At 37.3% G+C, this 27766-nt stretch overlaps 1 protein-coding gene across 3 annotated transcripts in view; it reads left to right on the top strand.

The window, feature by feature from the left end:
- The window catches only part of SLTM (SAFB like transcription modulator), a 51255-nt gene extending 27562 nt beyond the window's left edge, over positions 1–23693 (top strand). The window contains exons 6-21 of one of the 3 annotated variants that reach the window (XM_036254747.1): positions 495–522; positions 1838–2306; positions 2923–2972; positions 5329–5447; positions 8529–8678; positions 8912–9015; positions 9113–9198; positions 9744–9829; positions 10047–10210; positions 12540–12720; positions 13454–13578; positions 14688–14858; positions 18156–18467; positions 18575–18716; positions 21071–21231; positions 23007–23693. In XM_036254747.1, the coding sequence (XP_036110640.1) occupies positions 495–522; positions 1838–2306; positions 2923–2972; positions 5329–5447; positions 8529–8678; positions 8912–9015; positions 9113–9198; positions 9744–9829; positions 10047–10210; positions 12540–12720; positions 13454–13578; positions 14688–14858; positions 18156–18467; positions 18575–18716; positions 21071–21231; positions 23007–23115 (2457 nt within the window). In that variant the 3' untranslated portion in view covers positions 23116–23693. Of the gene's footprint in view, positions 1–494; positions 523–1837; positions 2307–2922; positions 2973–5328; positions 5448–8528; positions 8679–8911; positions 9016–9112; positions 9280–9743; positions 9830–10046; positions 10211–12539; positions 12721–13453; positions 13579–14687; positions 14859–18155; positions 18468–18574; positions 18717–21070; positions 21232–23006 lie in introns of all 3 variants that reach the window. The other 2 variants (XM_036254738.1, XM_036254728.1) reach the window with 2 other exon arrangements.
- Positions 23694–27766: the final 4073 nt, after the last annotated feature.

Below are 27766 nucleotides of genomic sequence, written 5' to 3'. Positions count from 1 at the left end.
GATAAGAAGGAATGAATAATTTGAAACTAACTACTTTTGTAGTCTCCCTTTTTACTTTTGTTCTAAGATTGCCTAAACAAAGTGTTTTTCTTTATTTTGTCTATTAATATGCATTTAAGCTCATGAAAGCGTATACCTGAAGAGTGAACTGAGTTACAGAAAATAACTTCTTTTTATTGGCAACTCTTAATATAAGTAAGATTTGGGTAATATAAACTAGCTTTGACTACTCAAAATAATTAATCCAGGTCATTGTTGATCTAATTTTTGATGGATTTGCCTGTTTTCTTGTCTAAAATCGTATATCAGGCATGTGCCATGTTTCTTTAAATGGCCTCTGGTTTTTATTGGAATAGTCTACATTTGTTAGAGATAGGTATCCCTAATTAATATTGTTAAATTATATACCAACTTAAGTTGACTGATTTTGTACTATTACTAAAATACAGTTTTAAGTGACTTTATTTTACATTTGATTATTCTTTGAATTTCAGGATGGTGAGGAAGAAGAAAATGAGAAAGGTATGTGTGATGCAAAGTAGAGTTTAAAAATTGCTGACATTTAGAAAAACATCAAATTATGTGAAAATAAAGCATTCCTCATTTGAAATATTATTTTTGAAATAAATTTATTTTCAAATTTATCAATTTAGTGAATTAAATTAATATCTTGATTTTATTTTTCAATTGGTTTTAATTTTCTTTTCACACTTAAGATATGTTCTAACTTAACAGTACATATTAGTTACTGTGGTGGACAATGTCATTTTTATTTAACCTAATTTTAATTAAAGTAAAATTCTAGCATACGGTAAGTCGATTACATTTATGACTGGCACTGCAGTAACTCATACGTGCTTATTGAAGTTGTAGCATATAAACGGATAGTTAATTTTCAACTATTCCTAAAAATGGTGGGTGACCAGGAGACTGGCTTTTTGTTTGCTGCTTAGACAAACTTTCATACAGTCTTCTGACAGTTAGGAGAGCTGTGTCATCCAATACAGTTACAGGGACATTGTAGTAATATATGTGGTCAGTACAAGGTTGTGGAAGAGTTCTTGGACAGAAGTCAAAGGATCCTACTTTGGACTAGAAAAGGACATGGAGCAGGGTTCTAAGCAAGACAGTAAAAAGCCTAGAAACAATCATAAGGTGAAGCTACGGACTGAAAATCTCACATGCCTGAAGCCTTTCTCTTTTGGGGGAATACAAGCTATCTTTGAAAATGATAATTGAGGGCCTGACTGGACAGGATGAAGACTGGAAATAACCAATTGCCTGAACATAATGGAGCAGGCCATCTTTGGAACCTTCTGTGGCAGTTTTCCATATGATTCTGGACTACCCAAGAATTAAATAAGAAGAGCGAAAAAGATGAGGCCCTGAAATACTCTGAAGACTGACTGATATCCTCAAGCTGTGACCTTTCAAGATGTCACCATGGGAGTTCTGAAGGTCACAAGGGCTAAATCCCAAGATGATTTGAACATTGAATAACAAATCTTCACATCACTATCTCATGGAGGAAAAAAAAAAATCTTCCATATGCCATTAACTTATAACCAGAAATGAAGAACTGGTATCCTCAGGATGGAATCATTTTCTCCCTTCTGTTGTTTGGTATCTGTATATAGAGATCATTTTTCTCCATGAAGAATAAGTGATCCTGGGTAAAGGATTGTTTATGTTAGTTAATACCCTTGTGTTTTTTTTCCTAATCTTCCATCAGTGCTAATAACTGGCTTTATATTTTCTAGGTCCTATTCTAGCTTATGAATATGAAATTGTTTAAACTTCTTGTTTTGCCATATTTATTCCTGTTAAATCCTCTTAGATATAGCAGGTTCTGGTGATGGTACACAAGAAGTATCTAAACCTCTTCCTTCAGAAGGGAACCTAGCTGAGGCTGATCACACAGCTCATGAAGAGATGGAAGCTATTGCGACTGTGAAAGAAGCTGAGGATGACAACATCTCGGTCACAATCCAGGCTGAAGATGCCATCACTCTGGATTTTGATGGTGATGACCTCCTAGAAACAGGTAAAAATGTGAAAATTACAGATTCTGAAGCAAGTAAGCCAAAAGATGGGCAGGACGCCATTGCACAGAGCCCGGAGAAGGAAAGCAAGGATTATGAGATGAATGGGAACCGTAAAGATGGTAAGAAGGAAGACTGCGTGAAGGGTGACCCTGTCGAGAAGGAAGCCAGAGAAAGTTCTAAGAAAGCAGAATCTGGAGACAAAGAAAAGGATACTTTGAAGAAAGGGCCCTCGTCTACTGGGGCCTCTGGTCAAGCAAAGAGGTTTGTTTTTCTATGTCAGTTCTTTACGATACTGAATTCCAGCATTCAATAAGATCACTCTACATTAAGGGGGTGGCTTCAAGACCATGTACAGTAATTAGTACTTATGATCCTGCCTATAATATTTTTGACCGTCATAAGTTACTTTTAAAAAAATTTCAAGATCTTCATAATATGCAGTGTGTTCTACTGATTGCATTGTCGAATTGTCAGCATATATTTGGTTTTTTTTTTTGTTGGTTTTTTTTTGTTTTTATTTTTTCAAATTGACAATTTTTTTGTGTTTTATTTTTTAAAATCCTTGTGATGATGGTTAATGAACAACTATCAGTCTTAACACCACAAATGAAGTCAAGTCCCAGTCCTGAAATCTGGAGAAGATGGCCATATTTCCACTGAATAGAATTATCAGAAAATCTAGATCTTCAGGCATCTTGGGGAAAATCAGTGCAAGAATCCTAAGGGAATCATTTGTTCAAATAACCTAATCTAGGCCTTTGGAATTGTTAATTTGTATGAATAGTTACCAGTTTGAAATATAGTCAATATCAAGCTTTTCGATTTTTGTTTTTTTGTTTTTTGTTTTCAATTTTCTTCTGGTGATTTGCTTCTTTAGCTCTTCAAAGGAATCTAAAGACAGCAAGACATCATCCAAAGATGACAAAGGTAATGGATTTTTTCCTATTTATTTCAGTGGTAAATTGGTATATTTTCATTTTTTAAAAAAGGAAAAATGCATGAGGTTTTCTTTAACATTTAGTCCTTAAAATTAATATACTAGGGCTTTTGGATGACCTTTATATTGACTATGGAGTTAGACTAGCAGGGGTGGGGAACATCCGGCCCGTGGGCCGTATAAAGCCCTCGAAAGCAATACCAGCTAATATCACACACCTTACCAAATTAGCCTGACCAAATATATGTAGCAAGCCAATTTTTAAGTTGATAATTTTACATGGTTCACAAATGATGTAATAAATATTCAAATGGTCCTTGGCAGAAAAAAGGTTCCCCACACCTGGACTACAGCATACTCTCAGTGTGATTTAAGCATTACTTTTTGGTTAATTTGTAAACTAGTTTGAGTATGCTGAAAATTTGTTTGAAATGTGTTTTTTAACATTGTTTTCAAGCAACTGTATTGAGTATAATATGATAGATATTTTGTTTGTTTACATGATAATTTCAGAAGTGTTTTATCTCTGGTTTCACTCATTTGTAACCCCTACCACCACCACAAACCTTTTCCCTATTCTTTCTGGTAGGGAATGTACTATAAATTATACTTGTATGTATTTGTGGAGTATAACATCTAAAAGAAAATCAGTCTTTACTATTTGGTTTTAAGTTTTTCATTCTTCAGAACACGGCACACTTCTAGTAACATAGCCAGTATGCTGTATATTTTAATTCTTCAGAATTTACTTCCTAATTTGACTTATTTTGAGTTTATGGGAAGCTTATGTAGGAAAATAGTTTTAAATTCTTGTACGCTTGAAGGTGCAATATCTTTTATTGCTTCCTTTATTGGGAAGTCTCTGGTTGTTGCACTGCCCTGTGCTGTAGTTTCATCTTATACATGTGCTGTCTACACAAAAAGTATTTTTTGTTTTCTAAAAAAAGCATTTTAAGAGAAATAACACCATTCAGGTAATTCAGAGTCCTAAAATGCCTCTTCAGTGTCCCCAAAAAGGAGTGTTATGTATCCTGTATAGTTTATTTAGTGTATTTTCTTGGCTTATTTTACTAATTGGAAATTACATGATTGACTTATTAATTTACAATTAATTGCAATACCTATGCCCCTTACAGCTTTGGTTAATAGGTAAGATAAAATAAATTTATTAAGTGTTATTCTTTAAATTCAGAAGTAGTAGTCTTAGTTAAATGTTAACTTTGTCCTATTAAAATTTTTTAAATCTGTAATTAGAGAAGTATGTGGGCCCAAATGTTACTGGTAACATAAAAAAGTTACACAAACTTCTGGTTGACATTTCATAAGATAAAACAGTTCCTTTTGATAAATGTGTTACCTAAAGCTAGAAATGCAGGAACCATTCATATTTAAAGTACTCAAGTCAGGTGTATGTCTTCTTATAAGTCTACACTGACTAATTCTTCAACTAAAATTTGTGGCACATAGTTTTTAAAAACACAACATTTTCTTTTTTCTACATATATTAACTTGAGCTATTAAAATTGTTACTTTTAATTACTTATATACTGTTTCTCTTATAGTGGATAAGAATTAGTTTCTAAATAAAGTCAAAAGAATGAAAATTCCCCTTCTGTAACAACACATCTGAAGAAAAGCAATGAAGGGTGACTGACTAGGCCCGTATTCTAAGAAATGGCATTTGCATGTGTGAAACCGTAATTTGTGCGTGGAAGTAATACAGAAATTCATATAACCATTTACCTATTCTAAAGAGTGTTAAGATTTCTGTTTTTATTCTTGTGATTAATCTGTTTTAGAAGATTGTCTTTTATTAAATCCAGAGTTATTCAACTGCATATAATTCCTGCTTCCTCTTACTCTTTCTCTAATATAGAGTGAAAATTAGCTGTTTGGTTACTTTGTTATTAAACATTTAAATTCTTGAAAGCAGTTTTTCCCTTGCTTTGACTTTTCCCTTTTGCACTCCCAATTTTTCAGACTGAGCCCAAAATAAATACAGATAATTAAGCAGCCTTAAATTCCTAGATGACTGCTTCCTGGATGCCTGTATTTATGTAGCACAGTGGTAGAGTATAAATTTTTACACTTAACAGTAAAAGCCCAAGAAATGTAAATGAATTTTTTAGCCTCGTAAAACACACGTAGTAGTAAGTATACAGTGTTCAGACTTGTTTCCTCACTTTAGTTGTATTGCCTGTTGCTAGAGTTGGTTTTGATACAGTAAGGTCGTACTGTCAAAATTAAATGAGATTTTTGTGATTTTGAAAGAATTATGGTCCTAATAATTTTATTTTAAAAAACTCAATTGAGATACTTAAACGTCTGATATTAACTCTATTCCAGGAAGTACAAGTAGCACTAGTGGCAGCAGTGGAAGCTCAACTAAAAATATCTGGGTTAGTGGACTTTCTTCTAGTACCAAAGCTACTGATTTGAAGAACCTCTTTGGCAAATATGGAAAGGTACATTCTTTTTGCCTTTTTATCAGTTCTTCTGGGATCTCCGTCTGAAACACAGATTTATTCAAAACAGTATTATATAAAATCTCCTAATTTCTTGTTTCTCTTAGGACTGTTATAGGCATAATTATTGAGTTCTGTGGTAATGGTGAGTTTCATTATATTATCTCACTCTGAGCCTTGGAAATCTTTATATTAAAAACTCATATCTTGAGCCCATTTAAGCCAACAACTGAGTTTTATTCATCCTGATTTTTCTAGGACCTAGGATTACTGAAGCTGATCTGGTTATCTGGAAAATATAGGTAGATTAATATTAGGCAATGGGATATAGAATTGGAAAGAACAAAACAAAAATCAAGTGGTCCCTGTCATTATATGGATTCCAGTACAGTGCTTGAGAAGAATATAAAACTGGTAGAGATATACTTAATCATTAATAAAAGTGGTATGTGCCCTGGCCAGATTGGCTCAGCGGTTAGAGCATTGGCCTGCGGTCCCGAGAGACCCGGGTTTGGTTCCCGCTAAGGGCATGTGCCTCGGTTGCAGTTTGTCCCTGGCCCTGGTTGGTCATGCAGGTGGCAGCCACTTGATGTGTCCCTTTCACGTTGATGTTTCTCCCTCTCTTTCTGTTCCTCTCTCTCCCTCCCACTCTACCTGAACAAAAAACGGAAAAATGTCCTCAGGTGAGGATTAAATAAATAAATAAATAAAAGTGGTATGTGCTGTGACAGAAGAGTACAGGGTACTAAGAGAGCACAAGGTGAGGCTTTACTGTGATTTGGCTCCTTAGGAAAAGTTTTTCTGATAAAGGAGAACAAGAGAATAATCAGTAATGAATTGAAGACTCAATTAATAGTTGTTGAATTGAATTGCAATTGATCTATAACCCTTAGGGCACTCTACTTGACATTTAAGAATACATCATAGGCCCTGGCTGGTTTGGCTCAGCGGTTAGAGCATCAGCCGGCGGTTCAGAGAGACCCGGGTTCAGTTTCTGCTAAGGGCATGTACCTCAGTTGCAGTTTGTCCCTGGCCCAGTTGGGGTTGTGTGGGTGGCAGCCAGTCAATGTGTCTCTCTCATGTCAATGTTTCTCTCTCTCTCTCTTCCCCTCTTCCCCCCTCTCTCTGTCCCACTCTATCTGAAGATGAATGCAAAAAAATGTCCTCGGATGAGGATTAAAAAAGAAGAATACATCATAGCCCAGCCAGTGTGGCTCAGTGATTGAGCATTGACCCATGCATCAAGAGGTTGCTGGTTCGATTCTGGGTTAGGGCACATACCCAGGTTGTGGGCCCAATCCCCAGTGTGGGGCATGCCGGAGATTGCCAATTGATGTTCTCTCTCATCAATGTTTCTATCTCTCTCTCTCTCTCCCTTCCTCTCTAAAAATCAATAAAGAAAAAAATTCTAAGGAAAAAAATAATACATCATATGTTAACTTACTCTAGTATAAATTTTGATAACAGGGACCTTATCTACCATGTGTGCACATGGTAGGCTTTCAAATAATTATTAAATCAATATTGATAAATAGCCATTAATGACTATTATAAAAATCTATTCTATTGATTTTTTTCCCCCTAATTTAGTAAGAGAGTTCTTATAGGTGTTAGATAAAGAACATAGAGAATTGTAGTCCCATGAACAGCTGTGGTATACTTTTTTTAAAGAATAGTTTATTGATTTAAAAAAAATTTTTATTATTAATTTATTTTTGTTACAGATGTTTTTCCTTTTTCCCCCTTAGACACCCTCTTCCCCATCCCTCCCTCCCACCCCCCAGCATTGTTCTCTATGTCCATTGGTTACGCATACAGTTCATTGATTTTTAGAGAGAAAAGGAGGGAGAGAGGGAGAGATGTCAAGAGCAAAACATCAGTTAGCTGCCTCCTGCAGCACACCCCCTGACTGGGAATGTAACCAGCAACCTCTTGGTGCACAGAATGTCACCTAACCAACTGAGTCACACCAGCCAGTATTTTAATTTTTTTTTAAAGCCTCACTTGAGGATATTTTTCCATTTATTTTCAGATAGAGTGGGAGGGAGGAGGAGAGAGAGAGAGAAACACCAATGTGAGAGAGACATCGATTGGTTGCCTCCCGCATGACCCCAACCAGGGCCAGGGACCAAACCACAACCCAGGGATGTGCCCTTGACTGGAATCAATCCTGTGACTCTTTGGTCCACAGGCCAACCCTCTAACCACTGATCCAAACCAGCCAGGGCCCAGTATTTTAATGTTGGCATTTATTAGGACTAAAACTATATGAGGATACCACATATTTAATAAAAATTGCTGTTGGGGCAAGTTGGCCATTCCCAGAGTTGAAGATAAAAGCCGAGTTTCCAGCCACTGTGCCAAAAAACCTAAACACCCTGTTTACCTCTTCCTGGAGTTATGTGTGTGTTCCTTTGTTCAGCACTAGGTTGCTCTCTCACTTTTCTTCTGACTCACCCATCTTGGCCTTCAATCTCCTACCTATTCATTTATAGAACTGAAATTATTTGTCGCTTTTATATTGGTAGACATTTTTAAATGACATAAAGTAAAACGGTGTCTTTTTAAAGTATAATTTTTAGGATGTAATTTTAAGGCTGATTTTCTGTATTGGCGGATTATTTTTGAAAACTTCTTATAGTTACTCATAGAACAGTGTTAAATTTATATAGAAACTTTCTAGATACTTCTTTTTTCTCTCTCTCTAAGAGATGGGGGTTGGGGGGTTATAATAGGTAAATTTTAACCCAGATCTAATTAAGAATGTTATTTGCTTTTATTAAGTGCACCATTACTACATTGATGTGACTAATTGTGTTTTGGTTTGTGTATTTGAAAAAAATGAAAAACTGAAAGTAGGTTAAATTGCTTTTTGATGCTTTAAATTGTTCCCTTGAATATTTACTAAGTGTTTATATCACAAGAATTTGAAACATATATGCCAAATTTATTCTTTATTATTAATGTATGTATCCTAAATAAATCCTTTAACTTGAATAGTCTCAGTTCTGGAGTTTTATCTCTTTAGAAATGTGGATAGTTGGGAATAAAAACTTTCTAAAGTGAAATCTTATTTTACAGGTTCTGAGTGCAAAGGTAGTTACAAATGCTCGAAGTCCTGGGGCCAAGTGCTATGGCATAGTAACTATGTCTTCAAGCACAGAGGTGTCCAGATGTATTGCACATCTTCATCATACCGAGCTGCATGGACAGTTAATTTCTGTTGAAAAAGTAAGCTTGCCTGACTTTATAGAAAGATTACTTTGAGGACTAGTAATTCTCAGTTTAAAATGTTGCACTTAGCACTGGTAGGGAATTGAATTAGGGATGATTTTTATTTTTATGCATTTTTTATTTTTTTACTTTCATGTTTTTCAAAATTTCTACCATCAACATACTTTTTATAATCATAAAAATGTAACTTTAAAATGTACAGATTTTTTTTTTCTGTTTAAACCTTTCAGGTTAAAGGTGATCCTTCTAAGAAAGAATTAAAGAAAGAAAATGATGAAAAAAGTAGTTCAAGAAGTTCTGGGGACAAAAAAAATATGAGTGATAGAAGTAGCAAGTAAGGATTTATTTTTTTGATAAGTACATGGACTTTTTGGTACACTGATGACATAGTTCTCATTCTGTTGTTTTCTTGTGTGGGATGATGTGGTTAGGACACAAGCCTCTGTCAAAAAAGAAGAGAAAAGGTCATCTGAGAAATCTGAAAAAAAAGAAAGCAAGGATACTAAGAAAATAGAAGGTAAAGATGAGAAGAATGATAATGGATCAAGTGGCCAAACTTCAGAATTGATTAAAAAAAGTGAAGAAAAGAAGCGAATAAGTATGCTATGTAACTCTCTTCTCAATCTCTTTCTAATGTATTCTACAACTTAATTTTTACAGTGGAAAGAAAAACTTTAAATTAAAACCCAATAAACTTTGTTGTTAGGTATTACTGTTTTAGAAAAGGATGTGTAAATAGGACTAATTGTCTTCTTTTCTATTCTTAAAAAACAAATATGCTTGTCTCACTAAGTTGCTTTACTATTAAATCTGGGCTGACCCAAAATCACTGATTAATGACTGTGTAGTTGAGTTGGGATTTTTTGATATCACTGAAAATACTTATGCAGATTGAAGCTATTTCTAAAAACTCTGCATTTATGTTCTTGTAAAATTAAGTAGGTTTTTAAATTTTATGTATGGGTTGTCTAAGAATTTAGTATTTTTTAAATGAAGTAATTTTTAGTATTTTTTAAATGAAGTAATTTTTAGTCATTTGTTTCTCTAATTTTTTTCTTTTAGGTTCAAAGAGCCCCGGACATATGGTAATACTGGACCAAACTAAAGGAGATCATTGTAGGCCATCAAGAAGAGGAAGATATGAGAAAGTAAGTCTCTGAAAGGGATGTTGTATGCAATTACACCTGTTTTCAAAAAAGATAATTCAGTTTCTCTGTAACTAGCTCTGTAATAATTTCATGCTAGAAAATCTCAGAAAAAGGGAATGTCATTACTTGTTTAAGCTTTTAAAATGTCCAGCTAAATGTGAAAAACAAAACCCAAAATTATTTAAACATCTAGTCCTTTTATCATTTTTTTCTTTAGATTCATGGAAGAAGCAAGGAAAAGGAGAGAGCTAGCCTGGATAAAAAAAGGGACAAAGACTACAGAAGGAAAGACATCGTGCCTTTTGAAAAGATGAAGGAGCAAAGACTGAGAGAACATTTAGTTCGTTTTGAAAGATTGCGACAAGCGGTGGAACTTCGAAGGTAGAAACAGTCTATTTTATACCTGTCTTTAACTAGAGGTATATATTTAATACTATTGGCAATTGTGTTCTCACAGAAAGCTATTTACACTTTTAAGAAGTACAGTAAAACCTGATTATTTCTCAAGTTTGCATGGCATTTTACAATTTACAAAGTACCTTTCCATCTATTGTCTCTTTCAACAGTCCTGAAAGGTTAGTTAGGTCCATAACTGGCGGGGAGGGAGGAAAAAAAAAGAGGCCCAGAGAGGCTAAATGACTCTTCCAATGCCACATTGCTAATGAGTGGCAGAGTCGGGAATCAGACCCAAGTCTTCTGACTCCAAGTCCAATGCTCTTTCCTCTCCAAAGTTGCTGCCATAAAAGACATGACTTTAAAGGAAAATGTTCAAATAGTATATTGACATTTTAGGAAAAATTTATTGTGCTTTGGATTAGAGCCCCAGTGAAGGAAGATTTACCCTATAAACTTTATTTTGTTCAAATTCTATCTCAAACCAATAATTCTCTTTAAAAGAAACTGAGAGCAAAGCAAACATTTCTGGTTTGGTGGCTGTATCTGAGCTGTTCACCATGAGTGCCAATTTGCTTTTGTATGTCAATTTTTGGTGCCACTTAAAATATTCTTGTCTAAGTGTTTTGTAATATAAATTTCCAAATATTAACCTATCTAATTGAGAGATAACTTATCATGGGACTTCATCTATTCATTTATAAAAGTTTTAGGACCTACCAGAAATACTTTTATCAACCTAAATGATACTATGATTGCCACATACTTTACTAAAAGGAAATAGTCCTTGTATTACTCAGGACCTATTTTCCCTTTTCTTGATGAAGTCCCAGTATGCTGAGCTTCCTATGTAGATCACAGCAGGTTGAGAAGAATGAGAGTAGTAGCTACCAGAGCAGCAGTTCTCAAAACTATTAGACCTGTACCCCTTTCATATATAAAAGAAGTTGCAATACCCTGTTTACTACTCTGCAGTAAAATTGATATATAATGTACCTACCTATATACATAATTTCCAAAAAAAAATTAGTATTATGCTTTAACTCTAATATAAAAGAGAAATAAAGTAATTTATAATGAAGCATGTATTCCAGATATGAATGTTTAGGCACGTCTCTCCAGAAGACCTACTGAAGTAGTCAGATGTTTGTACCCCTCTTTAGACTCAATGAAAATGTGACAGCTACAAGTACAGACTGGTATTGGTGTGTCGTATTGGTGAGTCAAAGACCAGGAGTGGTGTTGACATCATGACATGATTTCTGAAGTGGTAAACAACTCTTGGTGAAGTTCTCAAGAGAGATAATTTCCCCTTCTCCCCTTTTTTTTGCAGGGAGTTGCATTTCTGGAGATTGTAATGAGTATAAAATCATGCCAAAGCAAACAGGCCAACCTAGCATTTATTAAAAATATGTTCTAGGTTCAGATTTTTTAAAGGTTTTGTTTTGTTTTAATTACGTAAATGTCCATTATGTCATTTGAAAGATATTAGGAGTATTGGACAGTCTTTTAGTACCATCCTATGCATCATAAAATATTTAGAATCCTTGGTCCCCACTCAGTATATGTTGGTAGCAGTCCCATGGTCATAGTAATAATTAAAAATGCCCCTTAGATATCCGTGGGGGCATTGAGAACCACTAGGTTGCTAAAGGAAAACATACTGAGAGAAAGCACCCTGAGTTCCTTAGGGTGAGGAAATGACAAACTATTAAAAGTTTAATACATTAAGTTAATTTAGTTAGCAAACATTTGAACTACCTCCTGACTCAAAAATGCATATTATCCGGAGCCATCTATTATGGGCTAATGAATACACCAAAAAAGCCCTTAAAGGCCTCCATTTTATAATATATAGCATTTGCTATAATACCTGTTGCTGAATATGATCCCAGGTCATCAAAATAAGGTCTACCTTGTTTAAGGAGATAGAATATATACTAGATACTGGAAATTTTTCTATCAAAAACAATAGAAATTGTAGTTTTGTAAATTCATATATGTAGACTATCTCCTTTTTAGTATGTCAATTGATTAATGGGTCATTATTATAGTGGTATGTTTATTTAAGCAGGAATCATCTAAGAGGCAACTACTGTATAAAATTCAGCTGCTCAATTGATAGTCTTTATAAATGACAGTGTTGGAGTCTGTTTAAAGTTCTCTTATTTTGAATTTTCTTTCCAATTATATTAAAACTACTTAGACTGAGTTAAAGTTTAAAATTGCCAATCTCAATAAATATTCAAATTCAAAAACTTCTCTTTCACACACTGCTAGCATAATTTAAGTATTTCTAAATACTGATTTTTGTTAGACGAAGAGAGATTGCAGAAAGAGAGCGTCGAGAGCGAGAACGCATTAGAATAATTCGTGAACGGGAAGAACGGGAACGCTTACAGAGAGAGAGAGAGCGTCTAGAAATTGAAAGGCAAAAACTAGAGAGAGAGAGAATGGAACGCGAACGCTTGGAAAGGGAACGCATTCGTATTGAACAGGTGCAGTCAGAAAATCTTTTCATCTTAAATAACTGACCTTTTTCAAACCCTGTGATTTTTGTCCTGAAATCTGCTTTACTTCTGTAAAGCTTCTGTAGAATGAGTTCAGCTGATGAGCATTTATTAAGTGTCCCTGAAAGATAATAGTGAATTAGGTGCTAGTTAAAAATACATTTAACAGTGACTTTGTTCTAGCCAATTGGTAATAACTGAAGCTCTGCAATATCATGGCAGCCTAATAGTCTGAGCATAGGACTATGAGTCCAGAGTAGTTGTAATCCAGGCTCTGTCACTATCCCAATCTTAGAAAATAATAACTGTTTCCTTACATATTATAGTGGGAATGATTTCCCAAGGCTGGAAGGAAATAATGCCTCTCTCTGCAGAATTGCACCCAGGTTTTAAGACCCTTAGTGTCTATATGTTTTAAGAACTATTTCTAATTCCCTGTAGGTGCTTTTGTTTCAATCAAATGATTAAGCTAAATCTGACCTTCCCAATTACTTGCCAGCTTTCACCACCCAATTTGTTATTTTTAATGTTGCAGAACAATAGCCATAGTCTAGATTACTGATTGCTGGAGTCAAATTTGTTTATGTATTTGTCCCAAGTGTTTTGTCTGGTGCTTGCCTGTGGTGGTTTCTTAATGACAGGATTAAAACAAGTCCGCATATATACTTACCTTATGTTTTCATTTTGCATTGGCTGGTTCTTCCTTCTGTGTTGCCTGAAGGAACGTCGTAAGGAAGCTGAACGTATTGCTAGAGAACGAGAGGAACTAAGAAGGCAACAACAGCAGCTTCGTTATGAACAAGAAAAAAGGAATTCTTTGAAACGCCCACGTGATGTAGATCATAGGTAGTTGTTTGTTTTCTTCTTTTACAATTACACTTGTTGTCTTAACTCCTTTCAAGCCAAAACTAACTGGAGAACTAGCAGGTATAGGCAACCATCACCGGAATAAGATCAACATGATCAACAGGGCTGGGAATGATTGCAGTAATGGAGTGGACCTAGTGCATTATCAAGTAGGAAGAGACTGCCCGTTCTGTTTTTTCTTCTCATACCAAATGTTTTTCTACTATGACAGGACATACATTTTTTTTTTTATCCTCACCCGAGGACATTTTTTTTTCATTTTTTGTTCAGATAGAGTGGGAGGGAGAGAGGGAGAGAGAGAGAGAGAAACATCGATGTGAAAGGGACACATTGACTGGCTGCCACCCGCACGACCCAACCAGGGCCGGGGACAAACTGCAACCAAGATACGTGCCCTTAGTGGGAACCGAACTCGGGTCTCTCTGAACTGCAGCCAATGCTCTAACCGCTGAGCCAGACTGGCCAGGGCAGGACATACACTTTTATAGTAGGCTTCAGTGATGGTTCTCAGACCCATTTTCAAATTCTTACAGGTACTGTAGATAATACAAAAAATGGATGTCGTAAACTTTGGAAGACTAAAATATAGATTCTGTTGTGTGTCTGTTCATGATTAACAACAGCCTTCAAATATATAATATAGTTATATAATTTTCTTAGTAAAAATTCTGTGAGATTTAGTTGATTGTGTTGAGAAATAGGTATAATGAATGAATTATGCTTGGGACTTGCTTCTCTAACCTTTCCAAAATTAAGTGTAACTAAAAAACATGTATACTGCTGGTTAGAATTTTACTATTAAATGGTATATTGAATATTTTTATCTTACTTGTTTTTTCCATCTAATAATTTTAAAACGGACAGTTTTCAACTATTTTCTTGCCTGTGAAATTCCTCTAACACTAAATGACTTAACATAATTTAATAATTTGTTGCTAGCTCATTCTCGTAATAGAATGTTTTATGTTTTGAGTTTATTAGCCCTCAGTATCCACAGTTCCTAGCATGTGGTATATATAACTCCAAGTAAGTGTTGTTTGGTTATTGTAATGCTAATTTATATAAATGAGCAAATATTTCTCTTCAAGGCGAGATGATCCTTACTGGAGCGAGAATAAAAAGTTGTCTCTAGATATAGATGCACGATTCAGCCATGGATCTGACTACTCTCGCCAACAGAACAGATTTAATGACTTCGATCACCGAGAAAGAGGCAGGTTTCCTGAGAGTTCAACAGTACAGTCTTCATCTTTTGAAAGGTAAATAGATTATGTTGAAAATTGCTGTATTTAGTATATGAGCCTTGCTTATGATAAGTTTGGTTCTCAATTAAAATCTTAAGAAGCACAGGTCAAAACTGAGTGTTCAGAACAAATCATGTTTTGTTTTTGTTTTTCACATTAAATAAGCTGTGTTTTTGTGGGGGGTTTTTAGCTGTTGTTTGTTTGTTTGTTTTTGCTCTAAATTGCCTTCACTCTGCAGTTTTCGGTACGTTCTGGTATGAAAACATCTCAAAATACTACAATTCACGAATCAAGGCAACTCACCCAGGAGTCTGTAATTGTAATGGTTTGAATAAGTAGAACTGTGAAATGGCAGTAGTTTAAAATATGAAACACCTCTAAGCACCAAGCTTAGAAGATACGCAATAACAAGTGCAAACAGGCTGAACCTGCATTTCCAGGGAGTTACATTCCTGTTGACCAACAGGTCCCAAACTCATACCCAGGAGTTTGAAAGATCCTCAGAAACGACCATGGAAAATACATACATCATTGAAATTTACCCTGTAGACCAACTCCTGAAGAGCTAACAGCCACGACACTGACATGATTAGACATGTAGTATTTACATGGTGACTTTCTAAACTTCAAGAAACCCTCAGAAAGGCTAAACCGCCTATTTCAGAACCTAAACTTCCTAGCAGCTTTTGTCCTTCTGGAGTAAGACCAAAGACAATTTACTGCCACACAGAGGTCAACCACAGCTAACTTGTCCAGTCAAGATTTACTCTAATGATTGGACAATTCGACTGGTAGACCTGTGTCCATGCTTTCTTTAAAATGATTTTAGACCGCCCTGGCCGGTTTGGCTCAGCGGTTATAGCGCTCGCCTGCGGTCCAGAGAGACCCGGGTTCGGTTCCCGCTAAGGGCATGTACCTCGGTTGCAGTTTGTCCCCGGCCCTGGATGGTCGTGCGGGTGGCAGCCACTCGATGTGTCCCTTTCACATCGATGTTTCTCTCTCTCTCTCTTTCTCTCTCTCCCTCCCACTCTATCTGTACAAAAAATGGAAAAATGTCCTCGGGTGAGGATTAAAAAAAAAAAAAAACAGATTTTAGACCAACTTTTTTTTTTTTTTTTTTAAGTAAAGAAGTTCTAGGCTTCAGAAATGTAATATTTGATCCTTTTGCTGATATAGGAGAGTGGAGAAGTCTTCCCTTCAAATATCAAGTTATCTAAAATAATTAGCTCAGGAGTTACACTCTGTGGAAAAGTCATCGATCCAGTTAGAGACCTTTGTTTTCCTTTACTTTATGTTCTACTCTGCATTCTCCTGTCCAAACATAAAAGTACTGCAACATAAAGAAATAAAATAGAAAAACATTTAAAATAAGACCACCTGCCCTGGCTGGTTTGGCTCAGCGGTTAGAGCGTCGACCTGCAGTCCAGAGAGACCCGGGTTCGGTTCCCACTAAGGGCACGTACCTCGATTGCAGTTTGTCCCCGGCCCTGGTTGGGTTGTGCGTGTGGCAACCACTTGATGTGTCCCTCTCACATCGATGTCTGTCTCTCTCTCCCTTCCACTTTATCTGAATGAATGAATAAATAAATAAATAAAACCACCACCCTGGCCAGTGTGCCTCATTTGGTTGAGCATCATCCAGTGTAACAAAAGGCTGCCAGTTTGATTCCAGGTCAGGGCACATGCCCAGGTTTTAGGCTTGACCCCTAGTAGGGCACATGTAGGAAGAAGCCAATCGATGTTTTGCATTAATATTTCTCTCTCTTTCTCTCTTAAAAAAATTAATTTAAAATCTTTTACTTTATACATGCCCTCATTTTATTAATGAGTTCTATGAACTGTCCATGCCTATGAATGTCAGCAACTTTCCTCATTCATTTGAATCTCTCGTGTTCTTATAGAATTTATAAGAGACAAGCTAAAGAGGATTGTAATGTGAAGAAAATTAAAGAGTTAGCCAAGAGAAATAAGTAATCAACTAAAAATTGCCATAATAACCCAGATTTAAACAAAGAATAAGTTTGTATCTTGGATAAGATAGTAAAACTTCCGTGTAACATTATAATCAATTTATACTGGATGACTTTACTAGTATATGAATTAATATACTAGATTTATTTCTTCTACCATAGTTGCAAATATATTAAACCATTATTTCTTCAATCATTTCTGTTCTCCCTCGTGGTGTCATTTAAAACTGAGTAACAGTATTTAGCACTCATTAATTTAGAAAATATAAAAAGGTTTTAGGAAAATAGAGACAGAGACCCTGGCCGGTTTGGCTCAGCGTTTAAGCATCAGCCTGCAGACCAGAGAATCCCGGGTTCGGTTCCCGCTAGGGGCATGTACCTTGGTTGCAGTTTGTCCCCACCCCGGTTGCGGTCGTGTGGGTGGCAACCGCTCAATGTCTCTCTCAAGTCGATGCCCCCCCCCCCCACTCTATCTGAAGATAAATGTAAAAATGTCCTCGGGTGAGGATTAAAAAAAATAATAATAAATAAAATTTTAAAAAGTAGAGACAAAGGATTCATTTTCATATACCATTTGTTGGGGCAAAGTCTTCTTTTGGAGATATTGGTGATCAGAACACTTTTTCTGGTCTGAGTTTCTGCTTCCTGAGTTTATCACAGGCAGATAACTCCCAAATCTTATATAGGCCCAGGTTATCTTGGCAAAACACTCCAGCTCCCAGCACACAGCACAGTGATTTCATCTGTTCTCTTTTTGCATGTTTAGTTTTATTACTGGGAATATGATTCAGTATTCAAAATGAGTTTGATGGGCCATCATAACAAGGTTAAGTCGGTTGGCTTTGGATGTGCCTCAACTGTCAACAGCAGTAAAATATCCTTCAGGTTGGTAGTGACTTGAATGTTTGGGTAATGCTTCCTGGATGCTAAAAAAACAACCTTCACCCCAGCTGGTGGTACTCAGTGGGTTGAGTGTTGTCCCATGAACTGAGAGGTCCCAGTTCGATTCCTGGTCAGAGTACATGCCCAGCGTGCGAGCTCAGTCCCCAGTAGAGGGTGTGCAGGAGGCAGCAGGTGGATGTTTCTCTCACATCCATGTTTCTATGGCTCTCTCCCTTCCTCTCTCTAAAAAAGCAATAAAAACATAATTTAAAACCTTCACGCCAGACATTTACCTCAATTTAAAAGAATATGAGTTATTATAATTATTGTGGATTTTTTGGTGGCTTTGCCTTAATTTTTACAGAAGGTGTAATTGTTATAGGTTATGCAAATAAAATTAAGAATAAGGCCAAATAAGAACTACTCAGGACCTGTGTTCTTTGTTTTGGATAAACAATAGGCGAGAACGCTTTGCTGGTCAAAGTGAAGGGAAAAAAACACGTCCTACTGCACGAAGAGAAGATCCAGGTTTTGAAAGGTATCCCAAAAATTTCAGTGATTCCCGAAGAAATGAGCCTCCACCACCCAGAAATGAACTTAGAGAAACAGACAGGCGTGAAGTACGAGGGGAACGAGAAGAGAGGAGAACTGTGATCATTCACGACAGGCCTGACATCACTCACCCTAGACATCGAGAAGCAGGGCCCAATCCGTCTAGAACATCCAGCTGGAAAAGTGAAGGAGGCATGTCCAGTGACAAACGGGAAACGAGGTATGCATGCAGCTTCTCATGCCTGGCTAGTGCTATGTAATGCATTTTGGTTCAAAAAAGTTATAATAGGATTTTGATTGTGTATGTTTTGGAATTTTGTTTAACAGAGTTGAAAGGCCAGAACGATCTGGGAGAGAAGTGTCAGGACACAGTGTAAGAGGGGCTCCGCCTGGGAGTCGGAGCAATGCTTCAGGCTATGGAAACAGAGAGGGAGACAGAGTCATCACAGACCGAGGAAGTGGAGCACAGGTACGTGCCTGTGAAGGTTTATTCTCACTTTTCAGAAATAACTATAGAGGGCTTGTCATTTTGATGTGACCTAGATTCGTCTATTAGAATGATTAGGAGACTGGTTTCCTATAAAAAATCTTTATATTTTTTCATATTTTACTATCAGTAGTTCATAGAAGCAGGATACTAGCCCTGAAATTCTTGTTCCTTTTTTAAAATTAAACTTCCTGCTGAAATTTGAGAAATATTATATTTGGTAGATGAGCCTTCCTAATGGACTTTGGTTTTATTTCTGTTTTTCTTTAATCCTTAACCAAGGATATGTTTCTATTGGTTTTCAGATAGAGTGGGAGGGAGGATGAGAGGGGGAAAGGCAGAGAGAGAGAGAGAGAGGTCGATGTGAGAGAGACACATCTACTGGTTGCCTCCCACATGACCCAAACCAGGGCCAGGAAGTGAACAACAACCAAGGTACGTGCCCTCCTTGACCAGAATTGAACCTAAAACGCTTTGGTCCCTGGACAGACACTCTAACTGCTGAGCCAAAGCAGCCAGGGCTGGTTTTATGTCTTTTTAAGCAGTTGAGGCTTCCACACTAGATGGGAAATGTTTGCCCCTATTTGTGTTTCCCTTTCACTTTTTTCTTTTTTTAAAAAAGGATTCTTGCCCTGGCTGTTTTTTCTCAGTGGTTAGAGCATCCTGTAGACCAATGAGTCACGGGTTCGATTCCAGTCAAGGACATATACCTCAGTTGTGGTTCGTCCCTGGTCGGGGTTGTGCAAGAGGCAACCCAGTCAGTATGTCCCTCTCACATCTATGTTCCCCCCCATCTCCCTTCCTCCCACTCTATCTGAAGATAAATAGAAAAATATCCTCAGATGAGGAATAAAAAAAAAGTATTCTTCTTTCTCCTCTCTTACTTCATTAAGTAGGTTTAACTGTAGAACTGAAATAAAACTTTCGTCTCGTTTTTGTCCTTTTATATCTAAAGGTAGGTGAATGGAATATTTTATATTTTTAAATTTCTTTTTACTCTTGTAATACTTTATTGACTTGAATGTTTTATGAGTTAATGAACCTGGATGGAAGAAAAATATCTTTATCTCTTAAACAACTATAATGGGGAAAAAAAAAAAACCTTTTAACTAATTTGAAAGCATTCTATTGATGAAATACTTATAGGTTGAAGTAGCACATATAGAATATTGTCTCAAATTATACACACAAAAAAGAATCCCAAAGTCTATGCGTCCATTCTTCAGCCTGCATTATACACTGAAGCTGTTTTATATTTGAGTACAAAATACTAAATTTTTTTAGGGGCTTTTTTTTACTGGAAAAATTTTAATCCTCTGGCATTCTTGCTAATACCGCTGTACACTTTCTGTTTCATCTAGAGCATTTATGAAACTAATTTGGGCCTGATGGCATTCTAAGCTTTGATGTTTCTAATAAGTAGAAATATTCATTAGATCAGTTTATTGAGCTGTTTACCCTAAACACAACCTTAAAACTGGGTATATAATAAGATATCCTTAAGACTACCTTAAGTTTTATGCTAAATAAAACTTAAGGTAGTCTCATAGACTAGTCCTCTGCATTCAGATATTCTTTTAGGAAAGTTGTCCTGGAGGAGATCCTATTCTTCCCTTGAAAATTCCATTTTTCCTAATGTCTCTAAGTTGGTCTGCCAGTATTATCTTTCTAGGGTTCCTCTAGTTCTAGTTTCTGTAGGCTGAGTATCATAACTTGTGACCCCTCTTTCTTAAGATGACAGCTCCTGTTTTCGCATGTTCACATGTTGATCATAATACCTAATGTCTTAAGGTTAAGACCTCTCACTATGCCTTCTTACATATATATAGATCCAGGCATTATATAGGGTCCAGAAATACTCAGGGTTCAAAGAGTACATAGATGCTAGAAGGTATGGAAATAGAAATTACAGTGCTGTATCATTTCCCCCATAACCTACCCTGAGTAGCTTCTCAATGCAAAATAGATGGGAACCCTTTATATTTGTTGTTGTATTATTATTAATTCTTTTTATCTTTCCAGACATTGTAGTAATTTGCCTCTGAAAATTTTAAAAGCACACTAGTGCCCTGGCTGGGTAGCTCAGTTGGTTACAGCATCATCCTAATATATACCAAGGTTGTGGGTTTGATTCCCGGTTAGGGCACATAACAAGAAGCATCCGATAAATACATAAATAAGTGGAACAGCAGATCAGTGTTTCTCTCCCCCACTCCTTCTGTCTCTCAAATAAATATTAAAAATTAAAAATAAATAAAGCAATAAAAGGACACTAGCATACGTGAATTTGTGTGAGGCTGAGGGTCATAACCTCTCTTTAATATGCTGTTCTGTAGCACTATCCTGAAGAACGGCATATGGCTGAACGCCATGGACGGGATGCAAGTGGACCAAGGAAAGAGTGGCATGGTCCACCTTCTCAGGGGCCTGGCTATCATGATGCAAGACGGATGGGTGACGGCCGGACAGGGGCAGGCATGATAACCCAGCATGCAAGGTAAATAGGTGATACGTTAAGAATTTTCTGCCAGCACACAACCAAACCTTTATCCTTTCCTTAAAGGTCATTATAGCTTCTGAGAAATTGGATAGTAACTATTTCCCCATACAAACTCAAAATATCTAGGAGATTTTATGCAGGGCAGCTGATGTTAATTTTTGCATTTATATTCTTCATTATAAATTAATTGATTGGCATTCTAGCATATTAATCTAGATATAGGTATATAAGTATGTTGGAATCCAGTAGATAATGAACATTAATTTGAAGTTGGAACCATTTTTTATTCACTACCAACCATTCCTAAAATTCTTAGAAAGGACGAAGAAAACTGAAAGTATGTTCTGCTTCCTCCCTTTTCAAATAAATCTAGCAAAACTTTTGGACATTGAACGCACAGCCTGTTCATATGCTCAGGGGTGAGCTTTGTTTTCTGTTCACACCAACACCCACTGTGGCCCTTCAGCAGGCACGTCTTTGGCCTCCTCTCTTACATGCGCTTCTTTCTTTCCATTGCCCCGTCTTAGAAAACATACTGGGCTGGCCCAGCAACCCAAGTTACTGCTGTTCTATTGGTTGCATCTACCATCAAACTTCAGTGTTTGTTTATACCTGTGCCTGCACAGCCTCATCCTCCTTCTGTCTTCGGGATGTAAAGGTCACCAGTGCCTTTGTTTCTTGATAAATACAGATTCCTTTATTTTCTTAGGTCTTAGGCTTCTCAGTGGGTAAGCACTATTTCCCACTATTGCTTTTCTGCTTTTTTAAAAAAACACTCTTCTGTTTTAATGCATCATAATTTTCTTTCTACCCTTCTGATTTCTTTTGCTGGCTCCTTCCAATGGAGCTCTTTATTGTGATCTCTGTGTAAATGCCCTGCTGTCTCCATAAATTCAGGGTCACAGGCAAACTGTTCTCTCTTGTTTCAAACCTGCATGTCCCAGTTATTGCCTTTAGTTTCTTTTAATTTGCCACTGCACATCTCATCCACCCAGACTGGAAAACCACGGGCCTCATCTTTTTATCTGTCTTTATTCCTGGTATAAATTTATCCATGTGGTTCATTTAAAAAAAAAATTTTTTTTTGTGATAGCTCTGCTTTCTTTCTCATATCAGCTTCTATTCAATCTTCCCAAATTAGTCTTTTTGCTGCTCCATTATTCACACTATTTCTAAATTTAACTCCTGGAACTGTTTTATTGTACCACTTACTTGCTCCAAAACCACAAACGGCTTCTTTAGGTCACAGGAGCTAATTCAGATTCCTCAGCCTGGCATTCAGACCTTTCCATAAACGGGTTTTATTGTACTTAAATCACTCATTAGTATCTGCTATGTTGCATTATACATATAAAAGATTCCAGAAACATTTCTTGAATGATGTTCTCTACATCAGAGGTTCATCTTCCTAGATGATGCTGATTTGGGGCCCACACTTTGAGAACTGCTGCTCCAGTTCATTTATGTACATACCCTTAAATGGCTTACTGTGAGGCAAGTTCAAATACCCAAGTTCAAATTCTCCCTCTGCCATGTATTAGCTCTGTGCTTTACACAAGTTACTTAACCTCCAGATCTCAGTTTCTTCATCAGTAAAGTGGGACTAGTGATGGTACATAAACCTCATAGGACTGTTGAAAACAGTAAATTACTTAGCATGGTTAAAGTATAAAAATAGTGCCTAGTAAATGATAAGCACTTTGTAGGTATTGACTGTAATTATTTGTTCATTTGTTCTCTGACTTTATTTTTTTCTTTTACACCTTTTTCAGTAATGCCTCCCCAATTAATAGAATTGTACAAATTGGTGGCAATTCCATGCCAAGAGGAAGTGGCTCTGGATTTAAGCCATTTAAGGGTGGACCTCCACGACGATTCTGAAAATTAGCTCTCTGCCATGGTTTCAAAATAATTTATTGAAATCTTCAATAAACTTTGACTACTTACGAAGAAGACCTCTGACTTGCTTGGAAGTTCTGTCAGACTTTTCTTTTTTTCTCCTTTTTTAAAATTTAACATGATTGCTTTTCTCAATTTGGAGAAGATGTTTAAATAGTTCTGTTGTACCTTTTAATAGTTTTGTGTATCATTCAACTTTTTTTCTTGTAGCACCGAGACATATTTGGGAAGACGGGAATCAAAACCATTTTGTTTAACGCTGTGTGAATATAAGGAGTAGTTTGCAGCTGTGTGTAGTAGTTTCATTTACGGCATTAGCTCTGTGGTGTCAGGCTGTAGGGACTTGTCACCAAGCATTTTCAGCCTCCATTTTGAAGGCTGTCTAAGCTTAAAAAGTCTGCTGTCTAATTTTTAGAGAATAAGGTTGTTCCTTGCATTTCTGAGTATTATGTAACCTATTTTTGCAGAAGGTACTGTTACATTAAGTGCATCTGTGTATCCTGGTTTTAAAGAATGTACTCTTTTTGAAATAAACCTTCATATTCTGTATAGTTGCTAAAGCGTTGAGAACCTTTTTAATTGTAAATGAGAACCGATTTTCAGTTTAGTATAGCAACATACTTGTTCAGGTTTGCATGGTATGAGACCAAATAGACTGATGAAACCTTGGCCGTGAGGTTTGTATCGCTGAGGTTCTTAGAATGAGTTGTGCAGGTAAGTGCACTTTTAGGTGATCTGTACTGTTCGATGGGTAAATTCCAACTCTGGGAATTATGTGGGTATTACTGTTTCCATGTTCCCAACTATGTTGAGAAGTGGAAAAAACCCAGGTTCTAGATTGGTGAATCAGTTGGGTTTTGTAAATACTTGTATGTGGAAGGCATTGTTGTCTCTTTGTGAAAATAAAAGTCCACACCTGGAAGTGTATGTGTCTTTGTTTCCAGCTTTTTAGATGTTAGTCCTCCAGCCCTCTCTGGAGTTAAACCCAAGGTAATTGCCTAGGTTTAGAGCTATAAAGGCAGTCTGTTGGTCTTTGTTCCTGGGAAATAAGTCTAACTTGGCTCTTCACCTCAGTAGCTGGGCAGTACGGTCTTTTGAAATATTAGAGACTTACCTACTAATCTTAAGGATTTTTTTTTTTTTTTAAAGGCATCTTTTCTAGGAAAGCTCTTCAAGGTAAATTCTGAAGACCACCTCTTAAAGTCTTCCCATAGTCCTTCCTGTAAATCAGTTATGAATAATCCATATGTTCTAGATTCTTGGTAAATTAAGCAACCTGTATGCTTATACAAAGTAAAAGATGGAAGCAGTTCAACTACCCAAGTTCAGATTCTTCCTCCACCATTTATTAGCTCTGTGATCTTGCACAGGTTACTTAACCTCCAGATCTCAGGTCTGGGTCACCTTTTGGTTTGAGGAGGAGTCTGCACAAGTTCTTCTCAATGTTACTGCGTGGATATGGTCATGCCCATCAGATGGCTCAGACTTCTGAGTGCTGTGGGCAGCCACAGTGCCCTGGTCTTTGGCCCTTTGGGGAACTGGTACTTTTTGTATTGCTCTGGATTTCATATAGTCTTTTCTGTCCTTCCCAGCCCTACAACTGGGGAGCTAGAGGTGTGTGTGGAGGTGTTTACTTCGTTTCCTAACCCGTCACACCTTGTAGAATGGCACGTAGAAGCCTCAGTACAGCAGTGAACTAGCGCTCTGCCTTTCTTCGTGACCTTGAATCATTGTATCTCTTCTAGTCTGTTTGCTCATTTACAGAGTGGAATGACCACCAGGGATCACATAGTTGCTAACATCTGCTAAGCACTTTATGTGCTGGGCAGTGTGTTAAGCATTTTAAGTGCATTTGCTTGCCTAATACTCAGAAGAATCCTGCTACATAGGTAACAATGACTACCTTTCCCATTTTTCAGATGGGTATCTGCGAAGTGACCTGTTCTTGAAAAAGGTATACCATGACAACCTGAGGAGAAACAGTTACCCGCACTGTCTGTGGGCTGTTACACCCTGCGGTGTAAGTGCAGAAAAACTGGAACAAAGCAACAATCTAAGTTTTTAGTTTGAGAAAACCTGACAAAACCACCTTCTGAAATGTTGGCATTGATGGGAGTAGCCCTCTCGGTTCAGGAGCACCAGTTACAGAGGTCGGGCTGGCTAAGGGTCAGTTGTGAAAACCAAATCTAGAGATTTTATAAAGGAAGCTGGGTTCCTCAAGACCAAGAGAAAGGAGGAAATACTGCTATTCATGTACTGGACAAACCAGCCAAAGGTTTTACCGTAGGGTAGGTTTCAATGATTTAGGAGCAACAACAGTTACCTGACTGGTTTGGGAAAGAGCCGGTCTTGCCCTGGCCGGTGTGGCTCAGTTGGAGTGTCGACCCGAAAGATTGGGTGTTTGATTCCCGTTCAGGGGTCATACTACCCAGGTTGTAGGTTCAGGCCCCAGTCAGGCCCCATATAGGAGACAAGCAATTAACGTCGCTCTCTGTCTCTCTTCCTCCTCCTCCTCCTCCTCCTTTCTTCTATGTTCTCTCTTTAAAGTCAATAAATATATACTCGGGTATCCTCCAGTGAGGATTAAAAAAAGAAAAAGAAAGGCCCTGGCCAGTTTGGCTCAGCGGTTGGAGCGTTGGCCTGTGGTCCGGAGAGACCCGGGTTCGGTTCCCGCTAAGGGCGTGTGCTTCGGTTGCAGTTTGTCCCCGGCCCTGGTTGGTCGTGCGGGTGGCAGCCACTCGATGTGTCCCTTTCACGTCGATGTTTCTCTCTCTCTCCCTCTCCCTCTCCCTCCCACTCTATCTGTAAAAAAAAAAAAAAAAAGAAAGAACCAATTTTGGTAACCGTGGGGAAGACTCTGAAGCCAGAAACTACACATGCCAAAAATAACTAAAAAAAATAAAAGCTTCAGAATTATAAGAAAAATGTCCAAACTCTTAAATACATGAAGTAAAGAAAAATTAAAGACCTTTCTGCCTATATTTATATCCTTGCTAGATTGTCACTTAACTCGGTTCCTCCATCCTTAAGCCAGTCCCAACAATTGAATACCCTACTGAATCTTCATGGAAAAAAATCAAATTACTTTTGCATTCTTTATGAAGAACCTCACCTAATCCAATTTTACCTAAACATGAATCTTTTCCAATACCTCCAAAAAAGGCTTAATTAGCACTTTGTTGTTGTTGAAAGTATTACAGATGTCCCCCTTTTTTCCCTCCACAAACTCTCTAATCCTCACAAATATGTAGGCACTAGCTTCAAGTCAGGAAGGTGGCCATACATGAAATTCTTTCCTGCATCACTTCAAATGTATCAGCCAACAAATGCGGCTTATTTTTGCCTGAAACGATTTCTGAAATCTTAAGTGCTTTCTACAAGATACACTTCCTTCTTTCTTTCTTTCTGACATGCTTAGCCATTGAACCAAGTCCAAGGGTCAGGTTTTATAAAGTTCATTTTCACCTAAATGTTCTGTAATGATCACCTGTATCTTAAGTCTTCACCACACTCCGTATGTTTCTCCTCTTCATGAAGCCCTGTATTATCTCCCATCTCTCCTGGGATAAAGCCCAGGAGAGCGCCCTACTTCTCACCCCCTTTTTACTGCTCTCCTTGCTCAGTTCGTCTTCTTGCCCTCTCTGTCTTAAATATATTTGACACCCCATCTCCAGCCTTTGAACTTGATTCCCTGATCTGGAATGCTCTTCCCCGAGATCCCACGTATCCTACGTGAAGTCTCGCTGCAACGTTTTCTCAGCGATGCCTTCCCTGGTGTTTCAAATCGTAACCCTCTTAACCCCACCGTCAGTACTGCCCCTCTGCCTTCCCAGCCGACAGTGTCTCTCCCTACTCAGATGGGGGCTGCATGGCATGGGCATTTTGTTTTGCTCTTCCCGTTGCCACATCCCCAGCACCTGGCACTCAGTAGCCACACAAATGTTTTTTTGGATGAATAACCATGTGGGAGGGACGTCTGTAAAAAATAATTAATACAAAGAAAAAAACCTATGTGGAAAGTTCAGCAGTTTTATAGTAGGGGCTTAGGGGCAGCAAACTTGTTGCAATAATTGGTGGGGGCTGGCGGCTGGGATGCTTTGTCTTGAAATTGCATTGGTGTAACACACTGTTCTAAGATTGAATATTTATGGGCAATTGAGAGTGTCTGGCAAAATCAAGGTGAGAACTTGATGACCAACAGCCTTTCCCAAGCCACCCCTTAGTGCAACCGCCAGTAACAGATAGGACTGTTTAAGGATAGGTGCCCTGACCATCAGACAGACGTACACCTGGGACTCATTCCCGAGAGAAGATGCCTGCCCAGGTATGAACATGAGCCTGAAGCCATCTTGGCTCCAGCTCTGTGCCCAAATGATATTTTGCTTCTGACTTCAATTTGCCAATAGGGTTGGGAAACAAGAGTATAAAATCTGCTTAATAGTTACATTTTTGTCTGTTTATTTAATAAGTTTCTAATGATGCCCATCAACATATATTAACTAATTTACTTGCCATACTCAGCCAAACATTTGCGACGTGGAGGGGAAACAGGTCGTATCTATGACAAGATAATGGTGCATTCCTCAAGTATAGGATAATAAAAGACAAAAAATTCTGGTTCTGTAAGATGAGT

Source organism: Molossus molossus, unplaced genomic scaffold (assembly GCF_014108415.1).
Source record: "Molossus molossus isolate mMolMol1 unplaced genomic scaffold, mMolMol1.p scaffold_m16_p_1, whole genome shotgun sequence".
Taxonomy (NCBI): domain Eukaryota; kingdom Metazoa; phylum Chordata; class Mammalia; order Chiroptera; family Molossidae; genus Molossus; species Molossus molossus.
Note: the sequence above shows the minus strand (reverse complement) of the source record. Positions and strands in the feature narration are given on the sequence as shown.